Source organism: Cyanistes caeruleus, unplaced genomic scaffold (genome assembly GCF_971803275.1).
Source record: "Cyanistes caeruleus unplaced genomic scaffold, bCyaCae1.hap1.1 HAP1_SCAFFOLD_141, whole genome shotgun sequence".
In the NCBI taxonomy this organism is placed as follows: Eukaryota; Metazoa; Chordata; class Aves; order Passeriformes; family Paridae; genus Cyanistes; species Cyanistes caeruleus.
Window position 1 is genome coordinate 352466 of NW_028255935.1, and position 18523 is coordinate 370988.

Here is an 18523-nt window from a genome sequence, read left to right on the forward strand (position 1 = left end):
TATTTAGGAAGTAGTAGTAGGAAAGAAAAAAACCCAACCCCCGCCCCCCCCCCCCCTACTAAAACCTGCATAAGACCCTCCAGAAACCAAAAAATGATAAAGAATAAGAATAGGAATACTAGGAAGAAGAGGTGGAAGCTGAAGTAGATCAAGACATAGTAGTACTTAAAACATGGAAAATTAAGAATAAGAATAAAATGTTGGAGTCTGGAATACAGTGTGTGTGCCCTTGTTTCTGATACTTAGTTATAAGATCCAGTTATAAGTTCCCCCAGGCAGGGCAGGTCCCTGGGTGCTGCCCCTGGCCCAGATAGTTTTCAGATGGGAAACACTATCAGAAGTAAGGTTTTAGAAGACAAAATGTCTTCCCTGCTGACAGCACCGTAAGGAATAGCTGCAGGGCAGAGTTTTAAAAACAGAGGTTGTCTTGACCTCTCTACAGCCTTGCATGGTTCTCAGCATGATAGATCAGGGGAAAAAATATTATAGTGGGTCAGACACATCACATTGCAACAGAGATGCAACAGCACCCCTGATTTTTCCATGGTTCTGGATGACAAGAACTAGGATACTGTTACCGCTGAAGATGAATAGATCATGCGGACACAGGTGGAGGTGTGCTGAAAAGAAGAGCAGAGTTTATAGTTTATTTCCTCCCAGGATTTATAGGCTTCTGACCACAGCCAGGGATTGGATGGTCAGGATAACATTTTTCTCACTGCACTGGCCATGAGAGATGCCCATCACAAGATGTGTAACAGAAAGAATGTACACATATCTATGTTTACAGTTACTCTCCTGGGAAAGTCCTTAGAAAACCATGTCAGCAAGCTCAGAAGCTGAGTTTTCAGGGCTACATCTCCCCCTTTTTGGTTTAACAAAAAGAAAAGAAAAAAGAAAAATGAACAAAGAAACTAGCAACATTATAAACAATCAAAAAGATAAATAATAGGAAAATACAATACTCCATACAATCAGAAGGCTGTAATTTCAGGGTGATAGCTCACCCTTTCACTATTACAAAAAAAACCTTTTTTTTTTTTTTTTAAAAAAAAAGCAGAAAAACAACAAAACTCAAAAATAAATGAAACAATTGTCCAACATCAACACCTGCTTGTGGATGGCTCTCAATTTGGTCACAGAGGCAGAATCCATGGCCAGATTGAAAGGCGCCTGGGAAAACTTATGAAATGCTCTGACAGCAGCCTGTAATTCCATCAATTGGGCTGATCTAAACTCATGACTCTCCAAAAAAATAAAACAAAAACCACCAACCTAAAAACAAAACAGCGACATCAATGGAAAGATTAATCTAATAAACTTGAGGAGCAGAAACTGCTTGCAGAACCTCCTCCAGCATCTACAGTGCCTCTGGGGTCAGTGTCAGAGGTGACTTTAAATCAGAGTCCCCCTTTAATAGACCAAACAAGGGAGACAGTTTAGTCGTGGTCAGTCCCATATGAGGACACAACCATGTAAAACTCCATTAATATTTGGACATCATTCATGCAGTGTCTGCACTGAATGCAAAAAAAAGAATTGCACCTCCAGATGCGGGACTGTTCGTCCCAAAAATTATTTTGACCCTCAAATAATTTCAAGGAGGTTGTTTCTGGAGTCACTTGCAGCTCCATATCATTGGCAAATGCCAGCCAATTTTGCATGCCTTATGGCAAAATCTCCATTGATATCTCTGTGTGGGCTCAGCATTAATGATAGCTGGCACCAGAAAGGCAAATTTGGGTCTGTCATCAGGATGCAAAGGAATTGCAAAGAACAATCCTTCAGATCCACAATGAGGACTAGCCAATCAGCAGGAAGCATGGCAGGTGAAGGCATGCTAGCCTGCAACATCCCCATGCTTTCCATCATAGCATGAACTTTCTGGAGGTCTTGCAATAACTTCCATTTCCCAGACTTGTTCTTGACACAGAAAACAGGAATGTGCCAGGGACTGGTTGAAACTCCAGATCACTGTGATCCAACTGTTCTTGCATCAAGTCACGGAGGGTGACTAGTCTATCATGGGAAAGGACAACAGAATCTGCTGAACAAAGAGTCAGTCTCAAGTTCTTCTTTGCATAGAATCTGTCAGCATCGGCTCCAAGGGTCACTCTGGGGCCCATCAGCAAACCTGACAATCGTGATGTCCATGCCAGTGTCAAAAACCCGCAGAAGCTAATCTCTGACAGCACCTCACCAAGGATGGACAGGAGATGGATGGTGTAGACCCATTCAGGATGATCCCTGGCTGTCAGAACAGCAGTCCAGTGACCCAGGGAGGTCCAGGGAACCCGAAGCCACCATCTCCCCGCAGCTGGTTCTCAGCTCTGCGAACATAAAACTCAAAAGGCACAAGGTGAGCAAATCCAGGTCCTGCAGGGATAGGAACAGGAGGGGTGAGTGTGGAACCCATGGCAGAAATGCACCCCAGGAATTCCGAATCAACGTCCCCTGGGTGAGCAATAGTGCCTTGAGCAGTGGTATTCATCCACGCCACAAGAAGAGCACTCATGCCTTCACCCACTGGACCAAAGCATTCGGAAACACGTGGAATGCCTGATACGCTCAGCTGCACAGTCATTTGACAAGAGGACAAGGTCCACAGGCCAGCTGAAGAAGCTCCAGCAGCCTGGGACCCCTGGCCCATCAAGGCCACTGACTTCGCCCCTGCGGCAGCACCACCCGAGCCAGTGGTAACTAGCGCAGGACATTGGTCTGCCGCGGCCGCAGGAGGCGGCGGGGGAGGGCCGGCTCCAGCCGCAGGCTCGGGTGATGCCCGGGAACCCGAGGCGGGGGGGGCTGGAGGCAGTTCAGCACAGCCCGCCTCCAGCGCCGGGAAGGACCGAGGCGCCGGTAGAGGCACAGCCTGCGAAGCCGCAGCACCGTCCTGCTCTGCTGCAAGGGGAAAATCCAGGCTCGCAGGATGGGAATCCGGCAGCATGGGGCTGGCAGAACACGGCCTGGCATCGGCACCACTCGCAGAACCCGCCCCCACCCCCCACGAATCCGGCGCGGGGCGGGCAGCGCTCAGAACTGCCCCTAACAGCGTTTCTTCGGGGCGAAAGGTCCAAGAAGCGGTGCCAGCCGCTCCTCTGCTGGAAAAGCGTGCGCGGCCACTGGCGTGGAGCCCGGGCCCTGCCCGTCCCCCACCGCGGGGCAGGGCATGGCCCAGCCGCAGCAGGGACACGGGACCGGCCCTGAGGCATCCCCCAGGGTGGGCGCCGCCCCCCGTTCAAGCACCCCCCCATCGGTCTGTGCCAGGAGGGCACACGGAGGAGGCGAGTCCGCCCCGGGCTTCCACCGCCGGGGCATGGGCCGAGGCGGCGTTACACCCCCTGGGTCCGCAGCGCTCCCAACGGCCTGCTGGCAGGGATCCAACCCCGCCCCGGGCCTACACCGCCGGGGCGCCGGTCGAGGCGGGGTCACACCCACCGGTCCCGCGGCGGCCCCGTTCAACCCGTCGCACCTTCGCCAGATCCCGAGCAGCCGGAGCAGCCGGGGCTCATAACCGACCAGCAGAGCCTCAATCAGGGAATCGCCTAAAGGGTCCCAAGCTGACTGTGAAAAAATCGCTTCAACCACAGGGAAAAACCCCTCAATTCTCCCATACTCACACAATCGCTGAAAGTCAGCATATGAAACATCAATCCCTCTCTGATCAGACACCGCATGCCATATTTCCAGAACCAGGCCTTCGCTGAGAGAAAGCCCAAAACCATCCATAGCCACAGGCTAGACAGTACCCTGTAACACACGTGCAAGACACGTCGGGGTTCCCCAGATGTTACCGCTGAAGATGAATAGATCACACGGACACAGGTTGAGGTGTGGTGAAAGAAAGAGCAGAATTTATTTTTCCTCCCAGGATTTATAGGCTTCTGACCAAGGCCAGGGATTGGATGGTCAGGATAACACTTTCTCACTGCACTGGCCATGAGAGATGCCCATCACAAGACGTGTAACAGAAAGAATGTACACATATCTACGTTTACAGTTACTCTCCTGGGAAAGTCCTTAGAAAACTATGTCAGCAAGCTCAGAAGCTGAGTTTTCAGGGTGACAGTCTATCTCAAGGCCATTTTCATCTTGGGACATCACTTATCTTCCAGACTACATCCTGTACCTCAATTTTAACATGTAACATCTGTAAAGCGCTGCATCTGCCTTGTAACACTGATTCTTTTGATTGCTTCGAATAATAACTTCAATAACAGTTACTATTTAGTTAGGACAAATCAATTCCTTTTACTGCAATCCCGCATTTCTCTTTTTGACCACATTGATTCATGCTTTTAAAAAAAACCAACTTGAATCTTAGTATTTTTTCTATATTCTCAATAATCTCATTTTTTGCATTCACTTTATTTCCATTTCTAATTTCTTTAACATTTCTTGTGCTGCATCAAGTTTTTTCCACTCTCTCTCAAATTTGGTTAACATTTTTTTGAGCTATTATAGTTACTTTCTGTTCAGTATTCCTTGAATTACTGAATGGATTATGGAATCATACAAGGTAGAAACAATAATCTTAAGGTAAAACACAATATCAAAAATTTTAACTTTTTCCATTATGTACTTTATAAAGGTTATCTCACCAATCAGTCTTCAGAAGAGAATTCCATTTTTGAACGGGTACATGTGTTACTCTTTTAATTTCTTCAGCAATTTTCGTGATGGCTTCTCCATGATCATTTATTTCCACACAACATTCAGATTCATTAAACTTTCTACAAACTCCCCCTACTTCAGTTAACAGATAGTCCAGGCCCATTCTGTTTTGATCTACTCATGCTCGCATTTGTGAATGTTGCTTGGCCAGCAACTTTAGGGCAGTAGAGGTATGGTTTAAAATGACTTTAACTACTGCTTGGAGCCTTATGAAGTGATTCAAAAGATAACATATTCCTCCTGGACCTCAGTATAACGAAGAAGGAGGGTTGTATAACTCCTCAGGTACGGGACCTTTTCCACTTCTGAGGTAATTCCCTATACACTCTTGGCTCACAAATCCAATATATTATGTCAGGGGCTTTCCATTTGTTACTTGTTGTATCTGGTCATTCTCAATAGAATTTTAGGTCACTTATGGATTGCTAAGGGTTAGCTCCAAGACTTTTATACTAGCACAACTAGCCGATGGAGCCCCGGCCCAGCGGGGCTGTGGGGCGAGATGGCTCCGCGGCTCCCTGGACAGCAGCCAACCCTCTGCCCCTTCCAGAGCTCGGCACCAGCGGCTGCTGGCCGGGCCTCAGGGTTGGCCGGGCATGGGAGGCTGGGGCTGGCTGCAGGTAGCGCCCGGCCGAGGGGCAGAGCCCGCGCCAACCATTCCCTCCTGCCGCTCTCTCCAGCTGGCACAGGACAGGAACCGAGCGGCGGAGGACCTGCGCCGGGCCCTGCCGTACCTGCAGAGCCCACAGGAGCCCCTGCGAGCGGCGGCCATCAGGTTCATCGGTGAGCCACGAGCCCGGGCTCCCTCCCTGCCCCGCCACAGCTCGGCCCCGGCCCCGGCTGCTGCCCCGGCAGCGGCACCCGGGCCCCACGCCCTGGAGCCCTGCCTCCCCTCGGGGCTGCTGCTGCCGGCCTCTGGCAGCCGTGCCCTTGGGCTGAGTCAGGATGCGGCACGGGCCCGGGCTGAGCCCTGCCGGGGCGGGAGGGCGTGTGAGCACAGGGCTGGCAGCGCCGCTGGCAGGGAGCTGTGCCGCTGGGGCCCTGACAGGCTCTGTGTTCCCAGGGATGGCCGGGCGGCTCCTGAGGCGGCAGAAAGAAGACCTGCAGCTAATTTACAAATGTGAGTGAGGGCAGCGGGCTGTCAGCGGGGCTGCTGGGTGGAGCTGCAAGTCCTGGACTGTCTGCGAAGGTCTCTGCTCAATGTGCGGATGAGGGGCGGTATGGGTGGATCACTCCGAGGTTTCACGTGGGGCATTCGTGGCCAGCAGCTTCGGGCTGATCCCCTTGGTCCCTGCTCCCTGCTGGCCATGGCAAGAGCCGGCTGGGATGGCCCTGGCCGGGGGCTCTCCGTGGGCCTCCGCAGGTCTGGGAATCTGACCGTGGCTCTGTTCATCTCTCTTCCAGCCCTTAAGAACGTGGTTTGTGACACCAGCCTTGTCATCAGAAACCTGGCAATTCAAACATTTTACATCACCCAGGCAGTAGAGACGGCTCGATATTCCATCTTGGAGAACCTGCAAGTTCAGCTGCGCAGGGCATGGAGGACACGGCCTCGTCTGTTGGGCCTCAGCTGGCTGCGCTGCTGGAGCTCTGCTGGCAACTGACCCGGCAGGCTCTGTCTGCTGGGGCCACCTGAACCAGCAGAGAATTTTTTTTGTTTCTTAAATATTGTTCTTTTCTTCTTTTCATTTTCTTTTAGGATATAAATATAGTATATATTATAATAGGCAGTCACTTCCCAAGACCTTTATCTTGCTGCCCATGGTGTACAGGGCATAGAGGAAGCGGGGAAAATGTGATTCCACTTGGGGAATCACAGCTCAGCAAGCTGCCCAGGCATGCAGTGGTGCAGGGAAAATGGCCAGAAACCCTTGGCCTTTGGTGGTTCTGCTGAAGGCACAAACGCTGTCTCAGCCAGGAAGCGCCGCCATCTGTGTCCTCGTGCCCGTGTGGTGCTGGCTGGGTTGCTGAGGGCTCCCACGTGCCTCTTGATCCTGCTCCTCTGGAGCTCCTGTGGGGCTGTGGCGCTGCTGCTGGTCCACGCTGGGGGAGACTCTGAGGGAACAGGGCACTGGGAGGCTGTAAATGGATGAGGGTCTGTGGAGGCCCAGGCGGGACAAAAGCGTGGGAAGGCGTGAGGGGCATGTGTGGAGGCTGGAGGCTCCAAAGGGGACAGGAGGCCCCTGAAAGGCCGGACCGGTGGGAAGACCTGAGGAATTGGGTGTCAGAGGGCATAAGCAGCCCCCGGGCAGCCACCTTTTTCCTGACAGCCGGCCGACCTGGCACTTCCCCAGAATGTCTCCCAGGCCTGCAGCAGAAGCCCTCGAGGCTGGGACAACACCCCTCCAGGAGGGTGCGGACAGCCCAAGGTGTGCCCAGGCTGGGCTGGCTGGGGACATGCAGGGCAGGGGGGTGCTGCCAGGCCACGGCCACTGGGTGCCTGCGATAAGGGGCAGTGGGCAGAGGCAGGGCTGGCCGCCAGCCCGGGCCCTCGCGGCTGCCCAGGACACGGTGCTGTGACTGAGGCTCCCCTGACACAGAGCTCTGGGTCCGCAGAGCTGCTGCCACCAAGGGGAGGGTGGTGATGTCTCCTCCAGCAGGGCTGCCCAGTCGCTGCTGCTGAAGCGACTCAGGAGCCCACAGAAACAGCAGCAGAGTGTGCACAGGAACAGCAGCAGAGTGTGCACAGGAACAGCAGCAGCCCCAACGTCGGCACCTGCACAGTGAGGCGTCCGCAGCAGCCGGGTGCCAAACCGGGGGAGGCTGTGGGCACAGTTGCCTTTGGTTTGGCAGAAGGCTTCAGCAGAATTGGCCACAATGGCTTTCTCTTCACTTGCCAGCCTCACAGCAACGCTTGACAGCTTCAGCTGCAGCCTGTGCCCCTGACTGACTTGGATGGCCGTGCTTGAGGGCGGGCTCGCCTTCCACACTCAGGTGTCCCAAGGCAGCGGCATCAGCGCCATCGTGAGAGAGAGAGTAAGAGACTCTGATGGGACATGAGCCCTGTGCTGCAGCTGCCCTCCCTCTCTTCTGTCCAGGCACCTTAAAGACGCATGAAACAAAATCCTGGACTTGCTTGGAACAGAGGAGTAAGCAGCATGCACTGAAAAAAAGCAGGGACTTACATGGCTTAGTTTTCCACTCCACTTGGTGAATCACAGAATCTCAGAACATTTTGTGTTGCAAAGTATCATAAACATCATCCACTTCCAACCACCCTGCCATGGGCACAGGTGGTGTGCAGGCACAACTGTCACTAGAATTGGAAGAACACTTCTCCATGTTGACCTTTTCCTCTCCTGGATTTCAAGCAAAGATGAAAAAATCATCTGGTGAATCACAAATGAATATTGTAGCTCACAGAACTGGGAGCAGGAGTCTCCTGTGGCCCACGGTGTGTCCATTCAGCCATTGTTAGATCGTCCAGTTGGAGCTCAGCCCGGTGCAGCCCAGGCACAGGCACCAGGCTGGTCCATTTCAGCATCCCAAAGTCTTTGTGGCTCCCTGTGCACCCATTGCTTCCTGAATCCATTCTTGAATTCCTAGTTACTGCTGTGCAGGACATGAGAACACAGGAATAGCTTGTTTGGCTCATTCTTGTGTTTGCTGCTCCTGCCTAAAGGAATCATCAGGACTATATGCTGATGTCATGGTATAGCCCAACAGCAAAGACTTCTTCTGTAGTGTCTAAAACTAAAACCTTGTGTGACTGTTCAGACACTCTAAAATCCAGGGTGAAGATGACAGCTTTGGTATGAAGAATCCTAGAAATTTTGACATGTGATTTTTCTAGTCAAGGATTTGAATGCCAATGTGGAAACTACAAAAATCTTCAAACTGGTTTTCATTGGCAACCCCTTTGAAATGGCATCAGCACACCTACAGGGGACAGGGTATGACAGCGAGGACAGTACTTGGCAATTCATGGCTTCAAGTGTGGGAGATAAATATTTTGCCCGGGTTCAACCTGAAGTTCAAGTTTTCCCAGGATTTTGATTGATTGGTCATTGCAGGTCAATTTAATAAATGCAAAAGGATGGAAAAGCACAATTTCTGGAGATTGTGCACTAGGGAGAAAATAGGAAGAAAACCTTGAAAACAGTCGGCAGGCTTTGGAAAAATTCTAAAAAGATGTGGGCTTTGGCTGCCCTCTGGCACAGAAGCCCCCCAGGGGTACAGGTCTCTGGGGCAGGAGACGAGTGCCAGCACTGCCAGGGCTCGGGTGGGGTGGCAGGTCTGCCTTGGCGGGGACTCTGCCACACCTGCTGATTTCAGTGCTGGCCGGGGCCCCAGGGCTCAGAGCAGCATTCGTGCCCTGGCCCACACATTCCTTGTCTGTGTCACACCTGCAGGTTTAGAATGGCCACCAGCTGGGACGTGTCCCAAGGAGGCCGTGCCAGCTTCTGTGCAAGGCCCCGTGCCCTTCCTGCTGCGGCTGCGTCGGCAGCCCTGGGGGCTCCTTCTGCTGCCCTGAGCCTGCAGAGCAGGGCAGCGTTGGCTGATGGTTTGAGGCATTCCTAAAGATCCTGTTGGGCTGTCTTAGACCCTTTGGGCAAGAGATTCCTCCCAACCTGGGCCATTTTTGGGGGGATGGGGGCAGGGGGAACCAGGGCAGCTGGCAGGGTGCGTGAGGGCCCTTTGTGACATATGGTCACCATGGGATGGAAAGGGACAGGGTGTCAGAGGGCCCTTTGTGACATGTGGTGGCATAGGAGCTGGCGGTGACAGGACCACGCCACAGTGCTCGGTGCACGCGACGGGACAGGACACGTCAGAGCGGTGCTGTGAGGAGCCCCCGCACAGCACACTCGTTTGTGTCGGACCCGGAGCTTTTCCGAAGCGTTATTCCAACAGGTGACCTCGAGGCCAGACCACAGGGCTTGCTGACCTGTGGCCTTGCCGAGGCTTCTTTCTTAAGGTTCTGTCAAGGGCAGACCGTGGGACTTGGTGACCCGGGGCTTTTCCGAGGTGTCGCCCATCCCTGCAGTCACTGCCCTTGAGACCAGACCTCAAATCTTGACGAGGAGCCTCCTGTCCTTGTGGCAGGAGCCCTCAAGACACAAGTGCAGGACTTGCTGTCCTGCCGTCTTGCCAGGACTTGAGTCTTGCAGGTGCCTTCCAGGCACGACTGCAGCACTTGCTGACCTGTGGCCTTGCCGAGGCTTCTCAAGGTTCTCTCAAGGCAGACCGTGGGATTTGGTGACCCGGAGCTTTTCCGAGGTGTCGCCCATCCCTGCAGTCACTGCCCTTGAGACCAGACCTCAAACCTTGACGAGGAGCCTCCTGTCCTTGTGGCAGGAGCCCTCAAGACACAAGTGCAGGACTCGCTGTCCTGCCGTCTTGCCCAGACTTGAGTCTTGCAGGTGCCTTCCAGGCACGACTGCAGGACTTGCTGACTCAGAGCTTTTCCGAGCCATCTCTCCTGCAAGTAGCTATAAATCCACTCCCTGCCATGGAGCAGCGACCCCCAAGAGTGCCCAAGTTGGCCTGGGTTGAGGAGGAGGAAGGAGCTGTCCTGGCACAGGAGACTGAAGAGGTGCAGGAGTTCCAGGCACCACGGGAGGGTGAGTTGCAGAGCTCGGCCTTAGGGCTAGCGCCTGTTGCCAGCTTGGCCCCATCCCATTGCATGCCATGCCATCCCCTGGTGCTGTTCCTATGGAAAGGATGGGAGAGTGTTGAAGATGATATGGAGCAGCAACCCCCAAGAGTGCCCAAGCTGGCCTGGGTGCAGGAGGAGGAGGAGGAAGAGGAAGAAGGCCCTGGAGCTGCCCCAGCACCAGAGACCGAAGAGGTGCAGCAGTTCCGGCCGCTGGAGGAGGGTGAGTGGCAGAGCTGGGCCACAGGGCTGGTGCCTGCGGCCATCTTGGCCCCATCCCATCCCATTGCATCCCATCTCATCCCATCCCACCCTGTCCTGTGGAGACACACCCATGGACAGCATAAAAGAGGGGCTGGGGCTGCCCCCCCAGCAGTGGCCGTGCTCCATCCCCTGGGGCATCCGCGGGGCTGTCCCTGCCTGGGGATCGCAGGGCTGGGCTGCGTTCTCCGGCCTCTCCCGCAGCCCCTCAGCTCTGGCTGCTCTTTGCCAGATGCAGCCATGGCCCAGACACAAGAGCAGGACCTTGGCGGTGGCCTCTTCCGCAGAACAGCGCAGGTACCTGCAGCCATCCCCAACTGGGCTGGGCCTGCTGGCACTGCTCAGCCCAGCAGCACGCCTGGAGCACTCCATGGAACATCCCCGATGTTTCTGTCTCCTGCCCTTCTCCTACAGCTGGTTTGCAGCTTCATCAAGAGAATTCGGGAAGAAGGGACCAGCGCCGTGGCCACTGGGCTCAGACCTTATTCATACATCTTCAACACCAAGGCCACTGCTGCCCTGCTGGATATGCTTGTAGAGGAGGGTTTTTACAGTCAAAAGCAAGTAAGCAGCCTGTGGCCAGGGTTTGATCCTCCAGGGATCGCTTGGCCTCCCAAGCCACGCTTGCTGATCACTCGAAGCCTTTGAGGCCATTGCAGCGTGCTGAGAAGGGAAGCACTTCTCTGGGGAAGCTGGGGACATTCCTGACTCCCTGTGGCAGCTTTCCAAGTCTCCCCTTGTGCTTTCTCCAGGTGCCTGCCATGGTGAGGTACATCCACCAGTGGCTCATGGCCAATCAGTTCTCTGAGCACAGGCTGAACAGGACCCTGCTGGATCTGAGCGAGGCACAGCCCGCTGACGTGGTCATTGCTCTCCTGCGTGTGGCCCCAACGTGTGACAGGTACGGGGCCCACGTGCCCAGAGGGCTCAGGGCTCCTCAGCCCATCAGCCTGCACAGCCTGGCCCAGGTGTCTGACCAACAGAGACTTCCAGGGTCCTGTCTACCTGGGACCTTTCCCAGCCCTGCTACATCGGTCCCTGAGCCTGCTGCCATGCCATGGCCCTCAGGGCCCTGTCCCCACAGGGCTGGGCTGCCTGGCTGCTGCTGCTGGCGAGGGGCAGCAGGCAGAGGCAGAGCTGGCAGCAAGCTCAGCTCCCCCCCACTGCTGCCCAGGCCACGGGGATGTGTCTGAGACCCCCGTGAGACAGAGCTGTCGCCCCGCAGAGCTGCTATGACCATGTGGAAGACCATCTTGTGCTCGCCCAGGACAGCGGAGCGGGCATACCGGATAGTCCTCGATGTGCTGGGGAACTGGCCAGAGCACAGCACGCGCACCTCTGATGGAGACAACACGGGTGTCTTTGCCCTGGCTGTGAGTTTCTGCAACTGGCCTTTGCTCAGCCCATGACAAGCCACCTCTTCAGCAGCTCTGTTTCCTCCTTCCCCAACTGCATCTCCCTGCCTCAGGCACTGGGCTGAAACCTGGCCTAGGGGCAGCTTCAGGGGCACCAGGCGTGGAGCTCCCCAGGGGTTTCCCCTGACCGCTCCCTGCCACACTCAGGCCCTGCCACCCGCACACCTCGGCACAGAGCGCTGTCTCAGGGTTCTCTGTCCTCTGCAGGCAACTGTGCTGATGTGGAAGATCCTTCAGATGCCCTGCGTCCCACATGTAGTGACGGTGCATTTCCCCCGCCTCTTTGTGCATCTGCTCTTCCAAGTGTTCTTCAGCACTTTGGAGATGCCAGAGGATCTCAATGCCTTCTGGAAGGGATGCCAGGAGCAACACGGCCTTGCCATCAGCCCCAACAGGTGCTCTATCCCACTCCTCCTGTCCCTGCCATGTCTCCACGGCACGAGCCAGTGCTCCCAGCGTGACCTGGGCTTTGCTGTGCACACAGCTTTGCAGTGCAGGCCCTGAAGTCCCTGCTGTGCCAAATGCATCGTGAGGAAGTGGTGGTGGAAATGGAACACAAGCGTGGCTGGGACAAGCTGCTCTCTGCTGACACCCACCACTATGCCGTGGGTCTGCTGGCCAGGTGAGACCCCCTTCTCCCCACTGCCTCTGGCATTTGTGCCCCGTGCTGAGGTTGCCCAACACAGTCCCCACTGTCGTGGGCCAGAGGGCCTCGTCACCGAGGGACGGCTAAGGAGACTGGAAAAGGCTGGGAAAGGAGGGTGCCCACAAGGAGTCACCTCCCCAAGGGCCCAGGTCCCCTATCCTTGCAGGATGGTGCTCAAAGATGTGAACTCTGTCAATCAGTCCTGGGAGATGTTTGTCCTCCCAGCTCACAGTCTGGGCTACTTTTTCACCCTGGCAGGGAGATGTCGTCTGCCTCTATCCCCTTGTGTTCCCGCATCGTTCCCTACCTGCTCCAGCTGCTCAGCACACAGGAGGCACGCTGGGATCTGCCTGCCCTGGCATTCCTTGTGGAGGTGAGCCTGATGGCCAAAAGTGCCTCCCTGCAGAGCTGCCTGCCACCTCTCTGCCCTCTCATAGCTGCAGCTGCCTGGGACGGTGCCCATGCCTTGTGCTGCTGCCCGGGCCCTGTTTCCTGTCTTGTTTCTGGGCTCCTGCCGGCTGCCTCCCCTGTCACTGCCCTGTGCCTTTCAGATCCTGGACTACCTGGACTTGAGCGAACGCAGCGCTAACAGAGTCCTGGAAATCTTCTCAAGGCACCTGCGGAGCGAGAGCAGGGACAAGCGTCACCTGGCGCTCAGGGCCCTTTTCAAGTTGATTGACGATCCCTCGATGGTGAGAAGTGGGCAGTGGCTGAAGCTGCGCCGGGAAACGCAGTCCCTTGGGCTCGGCTGGGCTTCGGGCCCCGAGGCAGCTGCTGCCAGCTCTCCTGCCTCCTGCTTCTTCCTGAGTGCTTTGGGACAGGCCTTTGGCCTCTTGGCCCTGTGGCAGCAGGGTGGCGTTTCACAGACTTGTCTTCCACACAGGCTGAAAAAATGCGGAGCCTGACTGAAAGTCTTGTAGATTTCCTGTGGGATGCAGATGGAGAGATAGTCAGGATGACAGTCGTGGTGCTCAGCTTTATCGTCTTGGACAAGGACATGCTGATACCCAGCCCCATTGCCCTGCAGCTGGCTGAGGCGCTCCTGCCACTCTTTGACCACGTAAGGCTCTGTGCCCCCAGCCAAGGCCACTGGCTGCTGCCCAGACACTTGGTGCCCTGGGGATTCTCAGGCCTGCGCCCTGCTGAGCCCCATGCAGACAGGGCTGAGGTCTTTTTTCCTTCCTTCCTTTCATATAGGATAATAGCCAGGTGCAGCTGGTGTCCATATTATTCTTCCGATCATTGATGACTCTTCTAACAGAAAAGGAAAAAAAGGCCCTGAAGTCACACGTGCACCACAGCCTGCTGCCTCTCTTCTTCCACTGCCATGACGAGAACCAGCAGGTGGCAGAGGTGAGGATTCCTGGGCTGCTGCTGTCACCCGGGGAGGGGGCTCGGCCGCCTCCTGCCCTGGCACCTTGCCGGCTGCAGCCTCCTCCTGGCCTTGGCACACGAATGCGGGCGGGTCCTGTGTCCTGACTTGTGGGGCCATCTGCGGGTCTCTGCTGCTCTCCAGGCTTCTTGGGCAACGCTGCTTTGTGCGGCCGAGTTCCTGAAGAGGAGAGATCTTGAAAGACCTGTGAAAAAGAAGAAGCTGTGGATGATCACCGAGTGCCTGGTAAGGACGGCTTGGAAGGCCCAGCCTCAGCCTGGAGAAGCCCCCTGTCCCCAGCGCTCGGTGTGTGGGGCTGGCAGCTGCGCCCCTGCCCAGTGCCGCCCCCGGGGGCCGCACGGCTTCTTCTTCAGGCTCCTGTGGTCCCGAGCCTGGTTCCGATGGAGCCCCGATCCACTGGGGCTGCAGGGCAGGGGGGCACCGCGGCTCCCTGGGCAGCAGCCGGCCCTCTGCCCCTTGCAGAGCTCGGCGCCAGCGGCTGCTGGCCGGGCCTCAGGGTTGGCCGGGCAGGCAGCGCCTGGCCGAGGGGCAGAGCCCGCGCCAACCCTTCCCTCCTGCCGCTCTCTCCAGCTGGCACAGGACAGGAACCGAGCGGCGGAGGACCTGCGTCGGGCCCTGCCGTACCTGCAGAGCCCACAGGAGCCCCTGCGAGCGGCGGCCATCAGGTTCATCGGTGAGCCACGAGCCCGGGCTCCCTCCCCGCCCCGCCACAGCTCGGCCCCGGCCCCGACTGCTGCCCCGGCAGCGGCACCCGGGCCCGGTGCCCTGGAGCCCCGCCTGCCCTCGGGGCTGCTGCTGCCGGCCTCTGGCAGCCGTGCCCTTGGGCTGAGTCAGGATGCGGCACGGGCCCGGGCTGAGCCCTGCCGGGGCGGGAGGGCGTGTGAGCACAGGGCTGGCAGCGCCGCTGGCAGGGAGCTGTGCCGCTGGGGCCCTGACAGGCTCTGTGTTCCCAGGGATGGCCGGGCGGCTCCTGAGGGGGCAGAAAGAAGACCTGCAGCTAATTTACAAATGTGAGTGAGGGCAGCGGGCTGTCAGCGGGGCTGCTGGGTGGAGCTGCAAGTCCTGGACTGTCTGCGAAGGTCTCTGCTCAATGTGCGGATGAGGGGCGGTGTGGGTGGATCACTCCGAGGTTTCACGTGGGGCATTCGTGGCCAGCAGCTTCGGGCTGATCCCCTTGGTCCCTGCTCCCTGCTGGCCATGGCAAGAGCCGGCTGGGATGGCCCTGGCCGGGGGCTCTCCGTGGGCCTCCGCAGGTCTGGGAATCTGACCGTGGCTCTGTTCATCTCTCTTCCAGCCCTTAAGAACGTGGTTTGTGACACCAGCCCTGCCATCGGAAACCTGGCAATTCAAACATTTTACATCACCCAGGCAGTAGAGACGGCTCGATATTCCATCTTGGAGAACCTGCAAGTTCAGCTGCGCAGGGCATGGAGGACACGGCCTCGTCTGTTGGGCCTCAGCTGGCTGCGCTGCTGGAGCTCTGCTGGCAACTGACCCGGCAGGCTCTGTCTGCTGGGGCCACCTGAACCAGCAGAGAATTTTTTTTGTTTCTTAAATATTGTTCTTTTCTTCTTTTCATTTTCTTTTAGGATATAAATATAGTATATATTATAATAGGCAGTCACTTCCCAAGACCTTTATCTTGCTGCCCATGGTGTACAGGGCATAGAGGAAGCGGGGAAAATGTGATTCCACTTGGGGAATCACAGCTCAGCAAGCTGCCCAGGCATGCAGTGGTGCAGGGAAAATGGCCAGAAACCCTTGGCCTTTGGTGGTTCTGCTGAAGGCACAAACGCTGTCTCAGCCAGGAAGCGCCGCCATCTGTGTCCTCGTGCCCGTGTGGTGCTGGCTGGGTTGCTGAGGGCTCCCACGTGCCTCTTGATCCTGCTCCTCTGGAGCTCCTGTGGGGCTGTGGCGCTGCTGCTGGTCCACGCTGGGGGAGACTCTGAGGGAACAGGGCACTGGGAGGCTGTAAATGGATGAGGGTCTGTGGAGGCCCAGGCGGGACAAAAGCGTGGGAAGGCGTGAGGGGCATGTGTGGAGGCTGGAGGCTCCAAAGGGGACAGGAGGCCCCTGAAAGGCCGGACCGGTGGGAAGACCTGAGGAATTGGGTGTCAGAGGGCATAAGCAGCCCCCAGGCAGCCACCTTTTTCCTGACAGCCGGCCGACCTGGCACTTCCCCAGAATGTCTCCCAGGCCTGCAGCAGAAGCCCTCGAGGCTGGGACAACACCCCTCCAGGAGGGTGTGGACAGCCCAAGGTGTGCCCAGGCTGGGCTGGCTGGGGACATGCAGGGCAGGGGGGTGCTGCCGGCCCAGGGCCACTGGGTGCCTGCGATAAGGGGCAGTGGGCAGAGGCAGGGCTGGCCGCCAGCCCGGGCCCTCGCGGCTGCCCAGGACACGGTGCTGTGACTGAGGCTCCCCTGACACAGAGCTCGGGGTCCGCAGAGCTGCTGCCACCAAGGGGAGGGTGGTGATGTCTCCTCCAGCAGGGCTGCCCAGTCGCTGCTGCTGAAGCGACTCAGGAGCCCACAGAAACAGCAGCAGAGTGTGCACAGGAACAGCAGCAGAGTGTGCACAGGAACAGCAGCAGCCCCAACGTCGGCACCTGCACAGTGAGGCGTCTGCAGCAGCTGAGTGCCAAACAGGGGGAGGCTGTGGGCACAGTTGCCTTTGGTTTGGCAAAAGGCTTCAGCAGAATTGACCACAATGGCTTTCTCTTCACTTGCCAGCCTCACAGCAACGCTTGGCAGCTTCAGCTGCAGCCTGTGCCCCTGACTGACTTGGATGGCCGTGCTTGAGGGCGGGCTCGCCTTCCACCTGTCATGTGTTGTTGTAGTGCGTCTAAAAATCTTGGTATCTCCCAAGAGTAAAACTCACCTCTGTTTTGTGTAATGTTAGTTCCTACCTGAGAACCTTCTCCCTTCCCCCTTCCCATTGGCTGTGACCTCTCTGTATCCCCCGATCACCCCCACCCCTTTGTATAAGAGATAAGATCCAGGGCATTTCTGTCTCTTTCTTGCCCCGGATGGACGACAGACAATAAACCTGCAATCTGGATTATTCCAGCAAGTATGGGCCTCCTGTGTCTAGATACTTTGAGTCCGTGTTGTATCCACTTATCCCTCCGGCCCCTGTTCCCCAGGGAGAAGGGGCAGGGAGAGAGAGAGTTACACCCCTTGCTCCTGCAGAGGGGCAGGGAGAGGGGTGTCCCGGCCCTGCCTCCCGATGGGGGGGTGCCAGCCTACCGAGCCTGGCGTGGCAGGGTGCGGGCCCCCGCCTGGCTCCTGCAGGGGAGGAGCTGGGTCTCTCCACAGGCTTGGTGAGGGAATGGAGCCCCCAGAGCCCGGCGTGGGGGGGTGCAGGCAGAGAAACCCAGGGAATACCAGACCTGGAGAAGATGAAGGTATGCTAACAGCGGCTCCTGTAGTATACAATAGCAGCTGATATTCAAGTCAGTTATGTTAATATTAACCAGCTCCCATCTGATAGTTTCTTACAGTTTGTAGATCGACTGAGACTACAGATACAGAGACAAGTTAAAGAACCAGTGGCCCAGACAGAACTGCTTCAAGAAATGGCCCAAAGAAATGCCAACGACGCTTGTCGTAGAGCAATTCTGAGTCTACCTATTAACCCTCCACCCACCATAGCAGATATGATTGAAGCCATGTGCCCAGAAAGCAGACTTGTACAGTGTACACGGCAAGAAACCAGGCAACCCAAGGACAGTGGCAGCAGTGACAGCAGGAATGAATAAGCCACAGATGTCACCAGAACAGCTGCAGCACATCGTCTGTTTCCAGTGCAAGAGGCCAGGACATTTTGCAAGGAACTGTCCTCAAACCCAGCAACAAGGGAAACACTAGAAAGAAGCTCTAGCCAGTCAACCAAGAAACTAAAGTCTCAGCGCTTTTCTGTCAAGCGCAGAGACATAAAAATGACAGACCTGAAGCAGAAAAAAGACTCTATTTTAATGGGAAAAGGGGAGGAAAGGGAGCGGGCTGAGAGGCTGCAGAAATATAATTGTGAGGAACGTTTGCCTAATAAGGTCTGGCAACCGCAAAAGTGATTCAGTAAGTGATTTGTAACTTGTCATGAGGTGACTTTACCTTTAAGGTGGTTTTAAGAGCTAAGGAAGTTGAAGCTGCTGGTGGCTGATGAGAGTCTTTTCTCCTGACCAATTATCGGTCATTACTGGGAATTGACAGCAGTTTTGAGCATTGAAAAGGGAGATCAACTTGTGAACCCTACCTTAAGATGTAAAGTCAGAGCACTCTTGGGCTCTTTGTTTCCTGGCTGTGAAAGGTAACAGAGCTCCAGGCCTCCCGTTCTCTGCCCGGCCACGTGGCCGGGCGGGGGCTGGGCTGGACCCAGCGGCTCTCGGCCGGGAGATGGGGGCTTGCGGGGGGCTTTCCCCGGGCTCTGGCCAAGCCAAGCCGATCTCTGGCTCGGCTGCAGGTTTTGCTGTGACTAAATTTACTAGAGACTGCCGAGTGAAGAAAGAAAGAGGCTCTGAACCTGCGGCGGGCTAAGGCGGCGA

General features: G+C 56.2%; 1 protein-coding gene and 1 long non-coding RNA gene across 2 annotated transcripts; both read left to right on the forward strand.

Annotated features, from left to right (window-relative positions):
- Nucleotides 1-5741: 5741 nt before the first annotated feature.
- Nucleotides 5742-6413, forward strand: LOC147645965 (uncharacterized). The gene is made up of 2 exons (XR_015282050.1): nt 5742-5791; nt 6076-6413. It is a non-coding gene; the product is annotated as an uncharacterized LOC147645965 (long non-coding RNA).
- A 2921-nt stretch (nt 6414-9334) lies between these two features.
- LOC147645966 (maestro heat-like repeat-containing protein family member 7) lies at nt 9335-15602 on the forward strand. Its single transcript, XM_086874080.1, has 16 exons — nt 9335-10235; nt 10335-10490; nt 10761-10825; nt 10943-11092; nt 11281-11429; nt 11754-11901; nt 12151-12338; nt 12428-12565; nt 12848-12962; nt 13141-13281; nt 13473-13649; nt 13787-13942; nt 14106-14207; nt 14553-14655; nt 14936-14992; nt 15277-15602. The coding sequence occupies exons 1-16, from the start codon at nt 10124-10126 to the stop codon at nt 15474-15476; spliced, it is 2157 nt and encodes a 718-aa protein (XP_086730206.1). The 5' UTR covers nt 9335-10123; the 3' UTR covers nt 15477-15602.
- Nucleotides 15603-18523: the final 2921 nt, after the last annotated feature.